This window comes from Diadema antillarum, unplaced genomic scaffold, assembly GCF_040938485.1.
Source record: "Diadema antillarum isolate AM-2024a unplaced genomic scaffold, OU_Dant_1.0 seq00000541_RagTag, whole genome shotgun sequence".
Lineage (NCBI taxonomy): Eukaryota > Metazoa > Echinodermata > Echinoidea > Diadematoida > Diadematidae > Diadema > Diadema antillarum.
The window spans coordinates 643,182-662,234 of record NW_027271488.1 but is presented as its reverse complement, the minus strand read 5'-3'; the positions used below and the strand labels follow the sequence as shown (position 1 = coordinate 662,234).

Here is a 19,053-nt window from a genome sequence, read left to right as displayed (position 1 = left end):
TATAGTGAGGTGATGGGTGGTTCAGTCATTCAATTGAAATAAATGCACTGTCATGTAAGTATGCGCTGTGACTGTGGAGGGCACAAACAATTAACGTCTGCATGTGTAATGATTCTCTCCCTTTTTCAACAAAGCGAGAGCATAGCATACCAGAAAAAGGGGACGGTCGTCCTTATTCTTTTCGGCCTTCACTCCTGTGCAAATACAACATGCCAAGCTAGGCCCTACACCACAAACACACTTCTTAAGCCTCCGAGCCTATGAATTTCATTGTAATCCCAGTTGGACAATTCAGTGCAACGGGTAAGACCAACTATGGCCGATAGAAATCCACGAGCGTTTGGAATGCGGTGGCTGCTATGCGGCTTCTCATCGGAGCAAGTCTCGCCCAGGACCCCGATCCCCACGTTGATGTCGCCGGAGGAAGGCTGGTTGGGAAAACCGTCGACTTCGTAGAGGATCAGTTTATTGGGGTCAACACTAAGGTCGATGTGTATCTGGTAAGTTTAAGATTGTTACGTATGAAATGATAACGTTGAACAATGTTCGTGGGGGAAAAAGGCAGGGATATTTGCGCATTTCTCACCACCTTATCCCCCATGCGATAAAGTTTACAACTTAACTTAAACAGCGTGAGTACCTGGACAACCCTTGTAGATCCTATATGACTATACGTGAGCCGGTCAATAGTAGTAGTGGTCTTGAATATAAATACAAGGTAAGTAGAACTCTGGAATCTGAAGCATTGGGATGTGTAATGCAAGGTTGATGAACATCGTACATTGGGTCCTTTAAATCATGCAGAGTACACATTTTCATATGCAACAAGTCTACGTGTGTATAATCATTATAGACTCCATTGCACACTGAATTGACACACACTGTCTTATTTACCTCTGTCTCTAAACCACACTCATTGTCTCCAAATCACACTCAAACACTCGATGTAAACATAATGTCAGAGACTCTTTTGGGGTTCTGAAACTAAAACCTCACTTGCAAGTTTCGAGACTGAAAAGGTTTCCCGACAACTCCCTGCAGGTCGATAGGACCTGTCCTGTAGGTACAGAAGCTCACAGGAACCATCCATTGCAGCAGCAAACGAACTGATTTGGACGGGTTTCTCAAGAGGGGATCCCTTCTTCAGAAGTTTCTACACTTCTGAAGAAGGGACCCCCCCCCCCACACCTTAAAAAAGACGAGTAAGAAGAATCTTTCTAGTGAAAATATAGTGCCTTCACACTTAATTGTTACACGCGTTTCTCTCGCTCCCTCCCCATCTCTCTGTCTGTCTCTCATAATATAATGTATATAATTATAAGTATATATATATATATATATATGTATATATATATATATATATGTATATATATATATATATATGTATATATATATATATATATATATATACAGTATGTCCCAAAAAAATACAATAAGATTTTCCCATTGATAACACCCAATATGATTAAACTGTCTAAATGCTACTTCAAGGTCTTAAAATATAACATCTTAGCTCTATTTTGCAGAAGACCCTATTCAATATGGTTAAGCGGTCACAGAGAAATGTGGATTGTTGTAAAGCATGTCATGAGTCTGATTCTTCCAAGTTTAGCGCTTCGATGCTCTTGTGTGTGGATATGATAGATAAAACTTGGAGAGAAGAGATTCCTGACATCCTCTACAAAAATTCCTCATTTCTCTTTGACCACTGAAGCAAATCGAATGGGGTTTTCTGTTCTGTAGGATGTGGGATATGAGTTATGGCTTCATACCCTGAAATTATATTTAGACTGATTCATTATTTTTAAAGATATCATTGCGGAGCTCCCGTTGTATTTTTTTATTTTATTTCTTTTTTTTTATTTTTTTTTTTTTGGGGGGGGACATACGGTATATATATTAACGTGAAATTGCCTTGACCACGTACGTGATGGTTACTGCATTTGGTATATAGTCGTGACAGGAAGGAGGAGACATTGGAATGACTGCACCGTCTGCTAGGTCTTCCTGTCAAGACTATTTGACCTATATTGTATATACGAGTATATACGTACATGTATATATATATATATATATATATATATACACACATATACACACACACACACACATATATATATATATATATATGCTGTTCATAACAGGAAAGGGTAGGAAACCTTATTCACGTGAAGCATTACCTATGGCTAGATTGTATTTCTGTACGTGTGATGATATCACGGATTAACTTATTCATTCATTCATTCATTTATTCATTTTCACTCTCATTTTTCTTCCAACAAAACATAACTCAGAATACATCAGGAATCATATCAATATTTACAAGTACATTAAAATGTGTGAAACGAAAATTAGCAAAAAGAAAGAGACATACATGTCAGCAAAATACTAAGTTATGTTTAGAGGGAAAAAAGAGAAGTGAGAGGTCCACTAAAAACTAACAATTAACAATATATTTCAGTATCTACAGTACAGGAAAAAAAGTTGTTCTCTCCACCTTACAGTACAAATCTTCAAACTATAATGGGGCCGTTCAATGGGGCTTAAGATACAACGATTCCTCTTTGGGTCACTGTTAATGAGATTTTTTTTTTCTTAAGTGGATGCAGAACAACTTAACCCTAACCAGGCTGGGCTTTTTTTGGTGTTCTGTGGCCGGGGAGCTAGGGGTTGATTCAAACCCCCCCCCCCCCCCCCCCGAGATCTCGGCCGTCACTCGCGCAATCACCATGAAAACTGGCACATACATTACCTGTGGCGTAATCTACCAAACTATACAAAAGGAAATGGAAATTTTTGTCACAATGGTTAATTATGCTAATATATGCATAGAATCATACTTTTTTGCTCTAAATCAGAAATTAAAGCTCCTAGAATCCTAATTTTTGGTGATAACATTCTTTGTAGCATTCCTAACAATGTGCTTGAAAAAAAATCTGGTATCAAAATCAATTTCTTATATATTTTATTGTTTTATGAATTTCTTATGTATTTCTATGTTTTTTCGACCTTTTGTTTTATCATTTTTTTTCGCAAAATTTATGACAGAACCTATTTCAAGCATGATTATGCTAAAATTAATTAGTTTCAGCCTATGAAAGTGAAAATAATCATATCTTTATGAATAAGAAGAGAAAACTCCATTTGCATAGACTTTATACACAAAAATCACGTCTTTGAGCCATTTTCGGTCTGACAGGCATGTATAAAAATTCGGCAGCGTCGTAACGGTATGCGCGATTTTGGCGAAAATGGTGTCAAAAGATGCACGAGACTTGAAAGTAAAAAGTCAGTGAACGGCGCGGTCAAAAAATTTCGCGCGGCGGAGTAGTCGCGAAAAATGTTGGGGGGGGGGGGGTTGATTCAACCCCCCCCCCCCCACCCCCGGCCTTTTTAGGGTTAAACTTTCGCCTTCTAAGTATCACGTTCCATTCCATCTTGGCAAGACATTCCCAGTTGATTTTATAAACTATTCGGCAAGCGCTTATGAGGATGTCCAGTCGTTACCACGCATATCTTATACTTTTCATCGTATAGTAGACTTTCTCTTAAACTATCAGTGTTTATATCATATGTGTTTCACTACGGGCATATATTATTGAATATGATACTGAAACTCATGCTCATGTAAACATATTTTCACTGAGAGCACATCGTATCGCGGGTGTCTGCATACACACATGAAAACTATACGGGGGACCTCGACCAAACTTCATTTTCAACTAGGGCCTAAAACTGGCTTTTACCTTTCGACATCATTAGATTGTAAGACGCTATGAACCTCTGCTGCTTGAGATGAACCTCTGCTGCTTGAGAATAGTTGTGTGAGAACCCTAAATGAGAATGTTTTCCTGATTCAGGGCGTTCCATTCTCCGATCCGCCGACCCGATTTGCAGCCCCGGTCGCCAAGACACCCTGGGGTGGCGACTGGAACGCCACGTACTATCGCGATTCCTGCTCGCATTTCGTGACCGACCCAACCCAAGCTCCAGCTAGCGAAGATTGTCTGTACCTCAACGTGTTCGCGCCAAATCCTCAGGTTTGCCTTGATCTCATCATGTCATCGCTTTCATCTTATTTACATCAGTTTATTTTCCTTGGATCAACGATGCAGTCACTATACTGCATTACAACTTGTAGTCAATGTAATAATTGACATTATTATTTCTCCCAATTAACAAATATGCCATCAACATCAAATTCACTTATTATAGAATTAGTTTAAATCAGTATTATAACGTTTATTCTATAATCAACAATCCAAGTATTCTCTTAATAAGCTGGCAAGTTATAGAATTTGATACGCATTTCACAAAAACATGGATTTAGAATGCATTTTCTTATTCTATATACTCTAGTAAACAGAAGATTATGAGATTATGTACAAGTTGATTGGGAAAATATACATAATTGATACGAAAATATAAGTAAAATTCTAAAATATGGGTAGTTATCTATAGCAGCTGTTTTGTATGCAACATTACAGCAGGTGACGTATTCTTGTCTTTGGAAATAATATTATGGTACTTAACTTTTTTATTTTATGGTGATTTCATCTCATTTGTTTCTTACTGTCTCCCCTATGTTGGGGTCACGAATTGTCTTTTTGCAGCCGACAAATGCCGATGTAATGGTTTACATCCCGGGAGGCGCCTTCAAATTTGGCGGGGCTTCAAACGCCAAAATCTCTGGAACCTCATTGGCGGCTAGCTCTGACGTCATCGTGGTAACCGTTGGATATCGCGTCGGCGTATTCGGAGTCTTCACTACAGGTGCAAATCATTCGTTAAGATTATCAGGGATGGTGATTATCGGTAATTAGGTCATTACTTACAGAAAGTGAGAGTGCATTAATTAAAAACATTGTAAGTTCAGTAAGTGGAAGTATCCTGTGATGGTATTTTCGGTACAGTCGTGTTTGTTTGTTTGTTTGTTTTTTGTCGGTAGTCATAATTATCTTCACAGTATATTACCAACATTTTTATTTTATTCCATGTATAAAGGCGATGACGCAGCCCCCGGGAACTACGCCATGTTGGATCAGATCGCAGCGCTGCAGTGGGTTCATGATAACATTCACGGTAAGTGGCTTCCTTGACTAGAAATGTTGCAAAGTTGAAGTTCAGTCACGTATTGAAGCAACCAGGAGATTTGATCGTATAATGATACAAATTATGCCAGTATAATGATGAATATGTTTCATACTTCTACTTCTTCAACTTGGATGATAACATAAGTGATGGTTATTAAATTACATGTTCCGCCAAAATAAAACTTTGTTTTATTAGAACTGCGTATGGTACTAAAAAAGATGATACGCGTTTTCAAAGTGGCAGATTGTTTAATTGAATGACACCATTGAGGTAAAAACTTGCAAGGTGAACATTCAGCATCTGTCGTGCAAAATGAAATGCGAAACGAGCCATGTCGATCAGGGCACGTTTCCCTTTCCTGCAGATGCGATCCATGTAACATGTTGCAAAAATCATGCATCATGTTTATTGTGTTTCATCTCAGATGCGCTGGAGACGACCAGAGTACATGTGTATTATTTCCTCTTCTTCTTCTTCTTTGTCTTCTTTTTCCCCCTCCACCTCTTCTTCTTTTTCTTCTTCTTTTTTCATGACAGCCTTCGGTGGTGACAAGGACCGTGTGACAGTCTTCGGCCAGAGTGCAGGTGCGGGTAGCGTGGGGTTCCTGCTTCTGTCACCCCTGGCTCACGGCCTCTTTAGACTCCACAACAAGTGACTCGATTCTCATTAACCGTCATTTTCGATAGCTTTTCACATTTTTTGTGATAGGGGAGCATTTTGGGTGTGGTTTGGTTCGGCGTCGGACACTTAACATGTCTCAGACATTTTCACCTTCCATTATCTTTTTTTTTTTTTTTTTTTTGGGGGGGGGATATACCACGATCTTCTCTCATATTGCAATGGTGTAACTTTAATAGCTCACCGACTCTGCACATTGCACGATGCATATCTTTAGATTATAAAACTGTTGTTGTCAAATCGGATAAATCAGCCATGTCGCCGCCTTCTTTGTGTACCAAACTGACTGGAAAATGGTTTGGAGTTTAAAGACTTCTTCTTGAGTATGACGTCAGAATAGATGAAGCTTATTAACGCCCCATTATCTTTTCAATTGCAGAGCGGTAGCGCTTTGTCTCCAAGATACTTCCGTAATGACCTGGAAACTGATCGCAAGGAAGCCAGAACTCTCGCATCGGTCGCAGAGTGTCCTGAAGATGATACAGTTGCCATGGTTACCTGCCTCAGAACCGTCGACGAGATCAGACTCCTTGAGATTCAGGATATGGTTGGCAACTCAACTTTTATCTTGATATTCTTTTGTTTATTTCGAGAGTGGCTAACCATCTTGATAGTAGAGTGAGATAAGAAACAAAAAACCACACGATGTGATAAATCATAACTTTGATTTGATTTGATTTGATTTATTGATTCCTGTATTATCATTGCACATGAACATATTATGTACATGATATATATACATACATTGTTGGAGTCATACATATAGTAAACATTAGTTGTTGACAAAATAAGCCGCCAAAAAAAAAAAAAAAACTTTGCTGGGCGGTTCTTGTCGCTACTAGGGAGTGTGTGGAGAAAGTCCATCGATAAATCAGTATCTCTATGGTGTGATCTGACTACATGCGGTCGCGATTTGAGCTGGTATTATTAACTCCTTAATCTCATATCTACGGAAGATAATAAGTTTCATTACAACTATATGACATATATATATACATATATTAGAGTTGTTAATGACACGTCTTATTCTTTGTGTTCTCTGTAGGCCTACACTGCTGGGTACTTTATTCGGGTGGATGGGGCCTTTCTTACGGACACTCCAGCGAATTTAATGTCACGGGGAGAAGGAAATCAACCACAGGGCGTTATGATTGGCTTTAACGCCCAGGAGGGCACGAGCAGCATACGGGGTTTCTATCCGGAGTACACCGAGAGCGAGACAGGCCCCCACATCGACCGGTCCACCTTCGAGACCATGGTGGCGGCAACCCTCCTCGGATCGGACCGACAAGAACTCATCGCGGACTCCGTCTTTCAGGAGTACGTCGACTGGCGTCACGCCGACTACCCGGATGCGGACTATTCCGACGGATACGCGGACTATTACGGAGACTACATCTGGCGAAGCGGGAGTGACTCCACCTTGAGACATTACGTCACAAGCGATGTTGACGATGTGTACGAGTACATGTTTACGCATACTCCCAGCAGGTTAGTGGATGTGCATTGTGACCATAAATACGTTTTCATATCGTATTTAGCTTTGTTATGTGATGTGCTTTCAACATTGATCAATGAACTTGTTTAAGCATTTGTACAGTGTACTTGCATTCATTAAGCATCAACTATACTATTCTTTTACGCCGCTCCCACAACAGAGAAGATGTAACAAACTAAATAATAAGGCCTACTGTAAGCTGTATCAAACGTTCTAAACGTGTGTGCGATTTAGACTAAAAATTCTCTCTGCTAACATATCAGATTTTCATTTCAAACAACATTTGTCTTCGGAGCAGAAAGGACTTTTGTACCAACCCTATCCGGGTCGAACGGTTTCCGAAGCCAATAATCTTGAATCAATTGAGATTGCCCTCCCTTCGCCACGGATGCGTCACGATGATTCCGAGCATGAGTTAGTCCGAGTATATTACAAATTATGTAGAGCTCGATGCCACTTCCACGCATGTAGGAGACCTCTACGGTGCTTCTGTAGTCTCCCCTCGGCACTCGGCTCGTCGTCACGTTCTCGACACATCCTAGCTATGTCCTCGGCACTTCTCGGAATCCCCCGGCACACCATCGGCATCTCCTCGGTGCCTCTTTAGTGTCTCCCCGGCTCCTCATTACTTTCTCGACACCTCCTGGCCATGTCCTCGGCACTTCTCGGAATCCCCCGGCACGTCGTCGGCATCTCCTCGGTGCCTCTTCAGTGACTTCCCGGTTCCTAATCGGCACTTTCTCTACACCTCCTAACCGTGTCCTCGTCGTGTCCTCGGCATGTTCTCGGTATATCCCGGTAGCTCCTCAACACCCTCACGGTAACCTCCGGCACCCTGTCGGGATTGTCACTCTATTCACTTGGCTCATTTTCAGGGACTTATTTCCCTTGCATTTCTTACATTGTTCTTTAAGGTGGCGGATACAAGGTTTCGAGTTCAAGCATGTTTAACAGACATCGAACGTGGTCGTTTTTCTTCTATGATGTAATAATAAATTTCGTCCTTTTTATTTCCCGCTTGCTCAGCTCTTTTTATCGGGTCGGACCAGTCAATCCCTCGTGGCTGAGGGCAGGACACACGGAAGAGTTTCAGTTCGTGTTCGGTTGGTCGTTCGATAAAGACATCCTAAAATTTAAACGAGAGCTCACCGACGAGGAAAAGGCACTGTCCGCCCAAATGATGAGGATGTGGACAAATTTCGCTAAAACAGGGTGAGTAATATAGAGTAGTAGCATGATTACGTCGAAAATGACATGGCTTAATCTGTAGCACGTCAGCCTCCCAATCCAACAGGTTCAGGTTTGATACCAATGTCTACATACCTAAGCAGTGCTGTGTGTAATGATAATGATAATGAATAACATTTATATAGCGCTTAATACTGACGTTTCTAAGCGCATAAATCCGAAAAAAGAAAGAAAGCATAACATAAAAGTAAAATACAGCATTATGTACAACGCAGTGTAATCATACCGTCCCCTCTAGTTAATTGGCAAAACGCTCTGTCTCTCGGAAAGAACATCAAAATGGAGGTGCTGTTTAAGAATGACTTACAACTCGTGCAAGTAAAAGATCCTGCTTTATTCATTCAAAGAACATTCAAAGAACAAAGTGTCAAACCCGGTGGAGTGGTCCTACTTCACATTTAAAATTTCGCGATCTTTTGAACAGTTGCAGATTAGATGAGGTGAGACATTATCGTCAGCCACAAGTTTACCACTAACTTTTGTACAAATCTTCGCGTTATTATAGAAATATATGAATCAATGTTCTTCGTATTATTAGGAGTTAACATTATTATCTTTCTCATTATCATTTGCATGAGTATTGTTACTATAAAATACTACTACAGCTACTACTACTATTACTACTGCTACTACTACCACAAAACTGCTGCTACAAACTGTATTACCAATACTACTGTTGTAACTGTCGTCTTTACTATCGTTTTGTCGTCTTATCGCACATGTCGCAGGAATCCGACGCCTCCGAGCGAGAATACCACGGCCGACCCGAGTCTGCCGACCTGGCCGCAATTCACAGTCCCCGAGCTGAAGTACATGGATTTATCTCTCAATCTGACCATCCGGAGAGCCGTCAGGGCGAGAGGGATTGCTTTCTGGAACAACTACATCCCTCGCTTGAGGGCGCTTCTCGGTAAGCACATTTTATTTTCACATCAAAGGTATGGCAAAGACAGTCAGAACAACAAGGGGATACCAAGGATCATTTCACTTCCGTTTCTCGCTGGGCTCATTAACCTAGAGTAGGTCTCCCAAAACCATTGAGTTTCATAATGAAGTGATGTAGTACTGCAGGTAACGAATTCATAGTCATATTCGGGTTCCAAAATGAAGTTAAATCTAATGCTTTTAAGAGAAAAGTAAAATTAAGACATCTTTAAAGATATACATATATATCTATATATAGCCAAGCCAACAATCGAGCAAAAGAAATATCAGGAAAGATACGGAAGTTGGACATAATCTACATGATATACCATGAAGTTAAATTGTCACTTTGCAGTAGCCTTTATCATCAAAATGACTGACAAAGCCTTTGCCAAAGTCTTTTTTCTGTTAACAGAATACTTGATCACCCAGGTAGTCAAGTAAAAATTGAAATTAAGAATCGCATCCTGGGAAATGATCGTTATGTTATTCGTCATTTTTACCAGAAAAAAAAAAGAAGCCAAAAAATTAGGATTAATTTTCTTTCCCAGGGGCAAAACCGCTGCAGCTATAGGGGATTCGAACCAGTGACTCCGTGATTGATGGTTTTATCCACAGCTGTTTCTATATACATCCAAACCAATTCGCTATGATATCATAATCGAGATGGCTATTGTAACTTTTATGTATTTATCAGGGAGCCAGACTGGCACAACCGGCGATACGGAAGAATGGCGGGAAAGTTTCCAGGAGTGGCAGGGTGCCTTGAATGAGTGGCGAGCCGTCTTCAATGAACTGACGTCGTGCACGAGTGACTAGCAGTCTTTTAATATGGAGCTGTTTGTAGGTTTATGACCGATTGTCTTCTCATATCACGGTTTGGGATTAGAACTTACCAAAAAACTGGGGGTTCTTGTTGTCGTTATTCATTTTCACCTTAATTCAGTTATCATGATTCCATCGGGTAAGCACTTGTGGGTTGTAAAATTACTTTCAGCTTTAAGCTCTTGCTTACCTTTGGGCGCAGTGATTTAAAAATGTTCAAGGTATCACATTTGATGCATATGTGTCGGTCAGATGTATCACAAAACATCCTATCATGTGAAACTTTTGCAATAAAGCCTAAAATATAAGGAGATATCACTATTTTCTCATTAAACCATAACTGTAGACGGTTTAGTCTGGAAACAATTTTATTACAACTACTGTTCACATTTTGCATATTTAACAATATATATATAACTTCGATTATACTAGTTACAATTTTTACATTCGTCGTTTCTATCCCTAACTCACATTTTAGAAATATTTTGAAGCACTAATGCTGGGTTTTTGTTTCATGTGCAAATGTTAAATTATGCCTTTAAATGACGACGAGGTTCTACTCCCTGAACGATAAACAAACCATACTACCAGTGCAGTGGTTTTGAAATACAAAGCGATTGAATGGTAAGGAAGATCCAATACGTTTCTCTATAATAACAGATGCATTACTCATTACATAGAGTAAAACTCATGAATAGTACGAAATAATGTCGATGATTATACATGCTTATGAATATTATGTGCTCACACTATAGTATGTGGTAATGTTGATACATTACCAACAATTAAAGATTACAATGATTACAAAATGACAAAATGACGTGAAATAGACTACTTCTTTCGAGAATCTTTAGGCTGAGAAAAAAAAGTGGAGAGCCCAAAAGGGGTCAGGAAGTCGCTAAGAGGAGAAAGAAATGGTGAAGCTAAAGGAGTTGTAAAAACATACGATATCATCGGCGTGATTTCCAAAGTTATGACGAAAAACAGCATCACTTGAGGTGTTTTAAGAATAATAGTAGGTTGTGGCATAATAGGCTTCATATCCTCGGTATCATCAATTTCTGGATATGACATTCATCGATCGCGCTATTTGATGCACATGATAAGAATTACATTACACAGTTCCTTTTTGGGATGAATGCCCGAGAGCGCTGTCGTCATCTAGCTTGTCAATCAGAGGAATCATGTCGCAGTAGATGGCGCTATTTCAAATGAGTGACTAGTCCCTCTATGAAGGGACTCCATAGTAGAGGTCATATTTCTTAATTGTTGTTTTTTTTAATCATAAATGTATTTTTGATGATATTTGCCCCTACAATGAGTACATTGAAGGGTTGTAAAGCTCTTCGAAAGGGACACTTTTAAAAATGATGCACATTGTTGTTGTTTTTTTCTTCAAAAAATAAATCTGGGAATGTTGATTAGTTCTACATACGATGAATAGATATAGTTACAGGCAACTATCCTTGCATAAGGGGGTATCATCATCACCTTATTGTCTACAAAGTACTGTAAAAGACTTTGATTTATCAAAGAGATTAACCTTATGTATTTTGAACTGTTTCAGTGGTAGTCAAAACAAAGAAAACGTTAGAATACCACAAGCATTCAAAGTTGTGTGATAAGACTACTTTATCATTCATGAATTCAACTACTCTGTACTAAGATCTAGTACCACAAGAACATAGTAAGAAAACAAAGTGTATTTAAGCAGAGTTAGGGGGATAGGGGAGGGATTTTACAGAATAGATCACCATAAACCAGCAGAGCTTGTATGGGATGAATCAGAATACTTCCCATTGACTTGTGTGCATTACATGCTTACTCCGTAGGGTTCACAGGGGTAAATATTTCCCCATAGAGACGTGTGTTAAAATTCAGAATTCAAAAGATTATGTAAAGTAGCTGGGAGAAATGAGGTGTTTCATCTTCACTGAGCTGGATAAGTGAGATAATTATACCCTTTCATCCATCACATTTCCAAAGGGGTTTCTTTAGCTCAAACTCTGTCCAAGGGTTCGCAAAGCAAGACTACAAGTTCTTTTCACTTAAATATGATAATAATTAAAAAAAAAACACCTATTTTTCTGTACATGCACCCAATCAAAATATAGTCCCTTCCGAATTCCATGAGAAAAGCTTTCATATTCCAACCAAAATGCAGTTTGTAGAAGAATTCATACTCAATATCTGCAGCTTTTCTGGGTTTTTTTTTCCGAACTGCATTTATGATTTTTAATTCATTTTTTCTTCATTTATGTTAGTATCTTTGGTATGATTTTGTGAAGCTGTCAGGGACATTCCATCTTATTTACATGTGTGATCCCTATATGGCTCACACCTGCATGACCTTTAAATATAATGGAATATCCCGCACTGAATCACAAGGGTAGACGGTTTAAGAAACAAGTTTATTGTAACTATTGTTCACATTTTGTATATTTAACAATACTTATCATTGATTACTAGTATACTGATTAACATTTGTACAATGGTTGTTTCTATCCCTAAATCGCATTTTAGAATCATTTTGAAGTGCTATATCGGGTTTTTGTTTCATTTGCATATGGTAAATAATGCTTTTAACAAAATAATGGAAGCAAGTGACAAAACTGTCATTGCTTGGAAATGAACAAATGATATGTATAGTGGCGTTGACATCGCAATGATGAACCTTTTCGACTTCAATATCTATATAAATCATGGGCAATTGTCTAGTTAAGGGATATTTCGATGACTCGTGATAACAAGCTAAGTCTATATACTCAAACATGGGCAGACAATATGGGCTGAGCCAATTTCAGTCTATTACTTTTTTTTTTTTTTGGGGGGGGGGTAGGAGCAACTAAAACGGACAACAATCGAAAACAAAACAGATAATACAACGAAAAATGTAATGACGGGACGCAAATCTCAACAACGCATTCAGAATTAACGTCAACTGCCACGCTTGACACCTGTCCCAAAGCTTGTCAAGGACGAATATTATGTAGGACGTGTTATATTTTCACAGACATGATTGATCGCTTGGGCACGTGATGTCAAAACGTTAAATCACACAAGTCTCACTGCCTTTATCATTTCTGGCTGAAAGCCAGTATGCGTTGCGACTTCTTGGGTAGCATAGAATTCAGAGGATATGAAGCTAGGGTTAAAGGACAATTTCACCTTCATAGACATGTGGATTGAGTGAATGCAGCAATATTACTAGAACACATCATTGAGAGTTTGAGGAAAATCGGACAACTACGGAAGCTTAAAAGTGCCAACCAGATGACGAGATAAGAAGACGAGAAGACAGGTTAAATACCGAGAAGCCGAGTTATTGGAACTCGGCAAGTCGACTTGTTTAGGTCAAGAAGACAAGAAGCCGAGTTGTTGAGTCGATTTGTATTGGACGAGAAGACGAGATGATGAGCTGTCGAAACTCGGCAAGTCGAGTTGCCTTGGACAAAAATACAAGATGACGAGTTCTTGGAGCTCGGAAAGTCGACTTGTTTGGGACAAAAAGACATGATAACGAGTTGTTGAAACTCGGTAAGTCAACTTGTTTGGGACAAGAAGACATGATAACGAGTTTTTGAAACTCGGAATATCGACTTGCTTGGGACAAGAAATCAAGATGACAAGTTGTTGAAACTCGGCAAGTCGACTTGTTTGGGACAAAAAGACATGATAACGAGTTGTTGAAACTCGGTAAGTTGACTTGTTTGGGAGAAGAAGACATGATAACGAGATTTTGAAACTCAGAATGTCGACTTGCTTGGGACAAGAAGTCAAGATGACAAGTTGTTGAAACTCGGAATGTCGACTTGCTTGGGACAAGAAGTCAAGATGACAACTTGTTGAACCTCGGCAAGTCGACTTGTTTAGAACAAGAAGACAAGATAATGAGTTGTTGGAACTCGACAAGTCGACTTGTTTTGGACAAGAAGACAAATTGATGAGTTGATGGAACTTAACAAGTCGACTTGTGGACAAGAAGACAAGTTGACGAGTTGTTGGAACTCTGCAAGTCGACATGCTTAGGACAAGAAATCAAGATGACAAGTTGTTTTACGGCATTTGCTTCTGCGAACAGCATAATACTTCTCAAATTAAACTTGATTTTTTTTATTTATGTAGATACGAATTCAAAATGATTCTTAAATGATAGTCCACAGTGCAACACACTTTTATTTCGCGCGTACTCATCTCGCATTAAGATTGTATGGACTGCCAGAGATCAGCAAAACAAACAGCTGTCTTTATAGATGACAAAACAATGCATTTGCTGCGTGCACCGCGCGACACTGAAGGGAAAGTGCGTTGCACTGTGTACTATCAAGTGACCTAGTTCTTCTCGGGTGATGTGATGGGCAAAACTACGCTTTATCACTTGATCAGCTCTTGATCAATCCTATAGCAAGATTCTTAGTATGTGGAATATAACAATCGCTAGTGTAATGCTCCCCTTCCTTTAGGCGGGATGCCACGAGGGCGCCTTTGACGGCTGGAAGGTACTCCTCCTGGTGGAGAAGAGCAAGGAGATGTGCTTCAAGCGCCTGCTGGAGGCGGGTGGGGCCAAGGTGCTGGCCGTCCGACCCCCCTTCTCCGCCCACCGCGATGCCAACCACGCCTTCTTTGACCTGCACAAGGTCAAGGCCGATGCGAGCACGGTAAGACAACGTTGACTCTGGCAGTGTCCATCGAGTTCTTTGCAGTATTTTTACATTTACCTCCCCATTTACCTTCTTTTCAACTGCAAGTCAATGTTCTATTCGAGCATGTTTAAAGTACACAGCAATTATGTTACATGTAGTCATATGGAGAGGAAGAATTTGTTTCAGTTTTCATTATTGGAAATGCTCCAAGTATCTGTGTTGTGCAGTCAGTAAGAGTATTATGGACATCATTTACCTGTTGAGAGGACTTTGAAAACAAAAGAATCAAAACTAGGAGTATATACATGTATGTCATGGTTTAAATCTCACCCAATATTGAATTAACTCGGCGAGTTTCTATTTTGTTATTATGAATTTAATCCTTGCTATATTTGTTAATACGTCTCAAAAAATTTCAAATGTTTAATTTTCAGGTTGCTCTGGAGGACCTGGTGCAGTCTGGAGTTCTCTGTCTCAAGCCGGAGTACATTGCAGACTTCCTGGTCCATGACCCAAGTCCTGACCCTGAGAATTACATCATCAATGAGGCCAAGCCCATTATTCAGAAGTATGTCAGCCCTTTTATTTTTGTCTTTGTCTTAAAGTTATTAGTTGTTGTTTTTCTTTTTAAATCAAGAAAAAAAAAGATGATTGTACAATCAAAGTATATAATTACAGTTGTATGCTTGGCATATAGACCCATTCATGCACAAAAGTTGTCGGTTTTGCATCATGATGTGAAAATCAATCTTATTTGCCACTGTCCTCTCATGGAGAAAAAGCACATTAAGCGCTTCGTACCTCCAAACTGCACATGCCTGTAAACTGTGACCCTGGTTCGCCAAGTTACTTTGTGACATTGTAAGATATTTCCCAGATAGGAAGAAAAGCGTAAACGCAGACTGACTTTTGCATCTCGATGCAGATCATGATAGTGATTTTGTTTTTGTGACTACACTAAACTTTATCTGTTCTTGAATACCCCCCCCCCCCAAAAAAAAAAAAAAAAAAAAAAAAAAAAGGTGGGAAAAAAAACGGTTTTCGAAAATGCTGTGTCTCATTTCACTTTGACAGGTTGGTGGAGCAGGCTGCCCAGGGAAGCAAGAGGAGGCCATCTGAAGCGCCGTCCACACCGAGGAGCAAACGGACTAGACATCGCTAGGAGGCAGGAGTTTAAACACTTTATCAATGAAATGAAGCATCGCAAGTGGGAAAGAGTGGAAACTGAGTTACAAAGAGATTCGCTTAGCCAGAAAAAGTTTGTTCAATATATCGGGCATTTTGATAGAGAACAAAAAACAATAGGCTTTGTTGCATGGGACCAAAGAAATTGAGCTTGTTGTGTCAGGTATTTGTTGATATCAGATCTCTTTATGCCAATTGTCTCCTGCAGTATAGTGTAGTCATTGCATTTTAATTTTTTGTATGCCATAGTGTAAGCCCCCTGTTAGCCACATTGTTCTGGGACCGTGATGCATCAGCGCTTTTGAAAACGTTGTTTTTCAAAATTACATGTGTCTCATTATAGAATCGTTAAATGCTAGAAATGTAGTGCTGCAAAATTGTACAGGAAATGTCAAGATTGATGCTTTCAATATACTGTGGCATACAGACTGTAAAACGCAATATTTTCGCGGCATGAAATTTTCGCGAATTGGAGCCGACGGCCATTTTCGTTGCATGAAATATTTGCGAGTTGCCTCTAACATACAATACATGTAGTGTAGACGAGAACTTTCATGCATTTTAATTTCGCGAATCCTGGCTCTCGCGAATTTCTTGAAATTGAAATGCACGTGAACATTCCTCGTTTTGCAGTATTAAGATAGGTGTCTGAACAAAATATGTGAAGTTGGCAAGCTGTTGACTAAGTTTGGCAAGCAAATGTGACACAGAGTTAAGCATACATGCATCTTTGTAGACCCGTTTGATAAAGCGAAAGCAATTTTCAAAGTAACTTCTGAAGTGAGCAACACTGCGCATATCCTGGCTTTTGAAGTTGAGACCAGTGCCCTGTTGCAGAAAACCCTTACCGTTGGACTTACCGCTCCTTTCTAGCGGTAAGTCTTCAAATTAGCGGTAAATTTTATAATCCTTGATGCTGATTGGCTGTGACGACTAATTTTGACGGTAGTTACCATTGAAATTCAACGGTAAGTTTTATGCAACGGGCCACAGGTCAAGTGAGAGAACAGCTAGCATGTGGCATGGCAGACACAGTCTGGATACAGGGTTTCATGGGTACAAAACCTCTTGGCAGACTGGTGTAGTGGAGACACAGATGTGAGGCAGCGATAGGTGTTGCAGAAAAATTTACATATTGAGACTGACACTACTGATTTGAAGTGAAGCTATGAAAGCAGAAGTTTGAAATGATCAATTGCCATCATGTTTTTGAAGGAGGTACAGAGTCGGACATCCAAGTGAACTTTGCAAATTTGGATCGTTTGTTCAATGAAATTTTTGCTCGTTGTTAGTGATTCCTCTTGTTATGTGGTGTTGCGTATGTGCATCGTGGTTTGCATGTTTGAAATAAATTTTTGCTCATTTCATCTGGAGTTTGTCCCTTCTGCACGTGATGAACAGGGTCCACTTTTAAGCTGATGTGGAATTCCTTTTTCTCGAGACAATGATTCTGTGGGGTAAGAAGAAATGCGGCCTCACCGCATCCCGAATGTATTCCGCTAATGGCGTACTGAGTTTAGTGCAATGCTGTGCTATCTTTGCTAAAATTTTGTGTTTCCATCAGGTTTAAAGGATAATACTGTATTCTTTAAGTCAGATGCGACATTGTCACCATGAATTGGATGCAATAGTAATCCATGCCAGTATTTCAGGTTGATCCTGGTATTTGTCTGTACTGAAAAAAGGCTTCTACATTTACAGTAGACTCCTGTTGTAACAAAGTCCTCGCGACCCACAGTTTCACTGGCGTAGCCAGGGGGGGGGGGGGGGCGATGGGGGCGGTCGCCCCCCCCCCCCCTAAGATTTGGACCGGGGATTTGGGAGGCGGAAAAAAAAATGCGTGTATACTATATGCATTCACATGAAGCGGGTATCCTTTGCAACCTTTCATCAAATAAAATATTTTTTGAATATTTCACTCAAAGTGTGCACCAGATCGTTGAATTTCAATTCAAAATATGCAAAATCTCTCGTGCTTGGGAGGGGGTATCCCCCTCCCAAACCCTCCCCCTCTGTGCCTCTTTCCCTAGCTTAGTACACTTTTTAGATTTACCCCCCAAAAAATGAATAATTCTGAGTGCACAACACTTATTACTTATATTTCGAAAACTCAAGGTTCCGTCATGTATAAGGGGAATTTCCCCTTTTAATCGACCCTTTCCTCCCTCAGTCCCCCCCCCATCAGTTTTTTTGTTTTGTTTTGTTTTTTTGGTGATTTCCCAAATGTTGATTCCATCAAATATGCGTATACGAGATATCTCAATTTCAACCTTAAAAAGGCAAAAGCTCCATCGGAAGGGAAGGGTGGAGATAACACTCGCTAACGCCTTCTCCCTGCTCGCCCGCCCCTCCCCCCCCCCCCTTCCGCCATGCATAGAAGTAGACTGTGGCTATACCCAGATCGCTTTATTTCAATTCTAAAAACGCAAAAGCTCCGCGAGCGGGAGGGCGAAATCCCCCTTCCCCTAAGCTTTACCTCACTAGACTTTATACATACACATAGATGGTGCACATTCGGAATAAGAGCTAAATTCCGTGATTTTAACACTTCGATGAAAAAGTATTGCACCAAAAATTTGCACCAGATCGCTGAATTTCAGGTCTGAAAACGCAAAATCACCTTCGTGTGGGAGGGGATATGCCCCTATCTACACCCTCGTGTGCATGCTTTTTCTGTTTGATTGCTGAACTGCAGACAGCGTTCATGATATTCAGTGTAAGAATTAATACAAGAAGATTATTTAAATGATACCATTTTATAGGCAAATTGTTCAATAATAATCTACACTAAAATATACTGCAACCTTAAACAAGTGGGACTGTTTCAACTCGTTAAAACGCGCAAAAACATGCATCAAATTGCACCATTTGCAACATCAAAATGCAAAAAGTTCTCACCGTGGAAGGGGGGACACCCCCCTCCCACACCCTCCCCTCCCCCCTCGCTCGCTCCGCTCG

The 19,053-nt window shown here is 39.9% G+C and overlaps 1 protein-coding gene across 1 annotated transcript; it reads left to right on the top strand.

Moving 5' to 3' along the window:
* The first annotated feature begins 359 nt into the window (after positions 1 to 359).
* On the top strand, positions 360 to 17,545 carry LOC139734696 (carboxylesterase 5A-like). Its single transcript, XM_071645488.1, has 14 exons — positions 360 to 500; positions 3,861 to 4,040; positions 4,614 to 4,773; positions 5,005 to 5,082; positions 5,631 to 5,733; positions 6,142 to 6,319; positions 6,818 to 7,263; positions 8,297 to 8,482; positions 9,247 to 9,428; positions 10,140 to 10,253; positions 12,100 to 12,110; positions 14,731 to 14,925; positions 15,345 to 15,478; positions 15,985 to 17,545. The coding sequence occupies exons 1-14, from the start codon at positions 360 to 362 to the stop codon at positions 16,070 to 16,072; spliced, it is 2,196 nt and encodes a 731-aa protein (XP_071501589.1). The 3' UTR covers positions 16,073 to 17,545.
* The last annotated feature ends 1,508 nt before the right edge of the window (positions 17,546 to 19,053 follow it).

What these genes read in the sequence shown, in the direction of transcription:
- LOC139734696 (XM_071645488.1), top strand. Translation starts at nt 360, where the DNA reads ATGCGGCTTCTCATCGGAGCAAGTCTCGCCCAGGACCCCGATCCCCAC. An exon ending in CTAAGGTCGATGTGTATCTG is followed by an intron (nt 501 to 3,860) that starts GTAAGTTTAAGA and finishes TTCCTGATTCAG; the next exon opens with GGCGTTCCATTCTCCGATCC. An exon ending in GCCAAGCCCATTATTCAGAA is followed by an intron (nt 15,479 to 15,984) that starts GTATGTCAGCCC and finishes TCACTTTGACAG; the next exon opens with GTTGGTGGAGCAGGCTGCCC.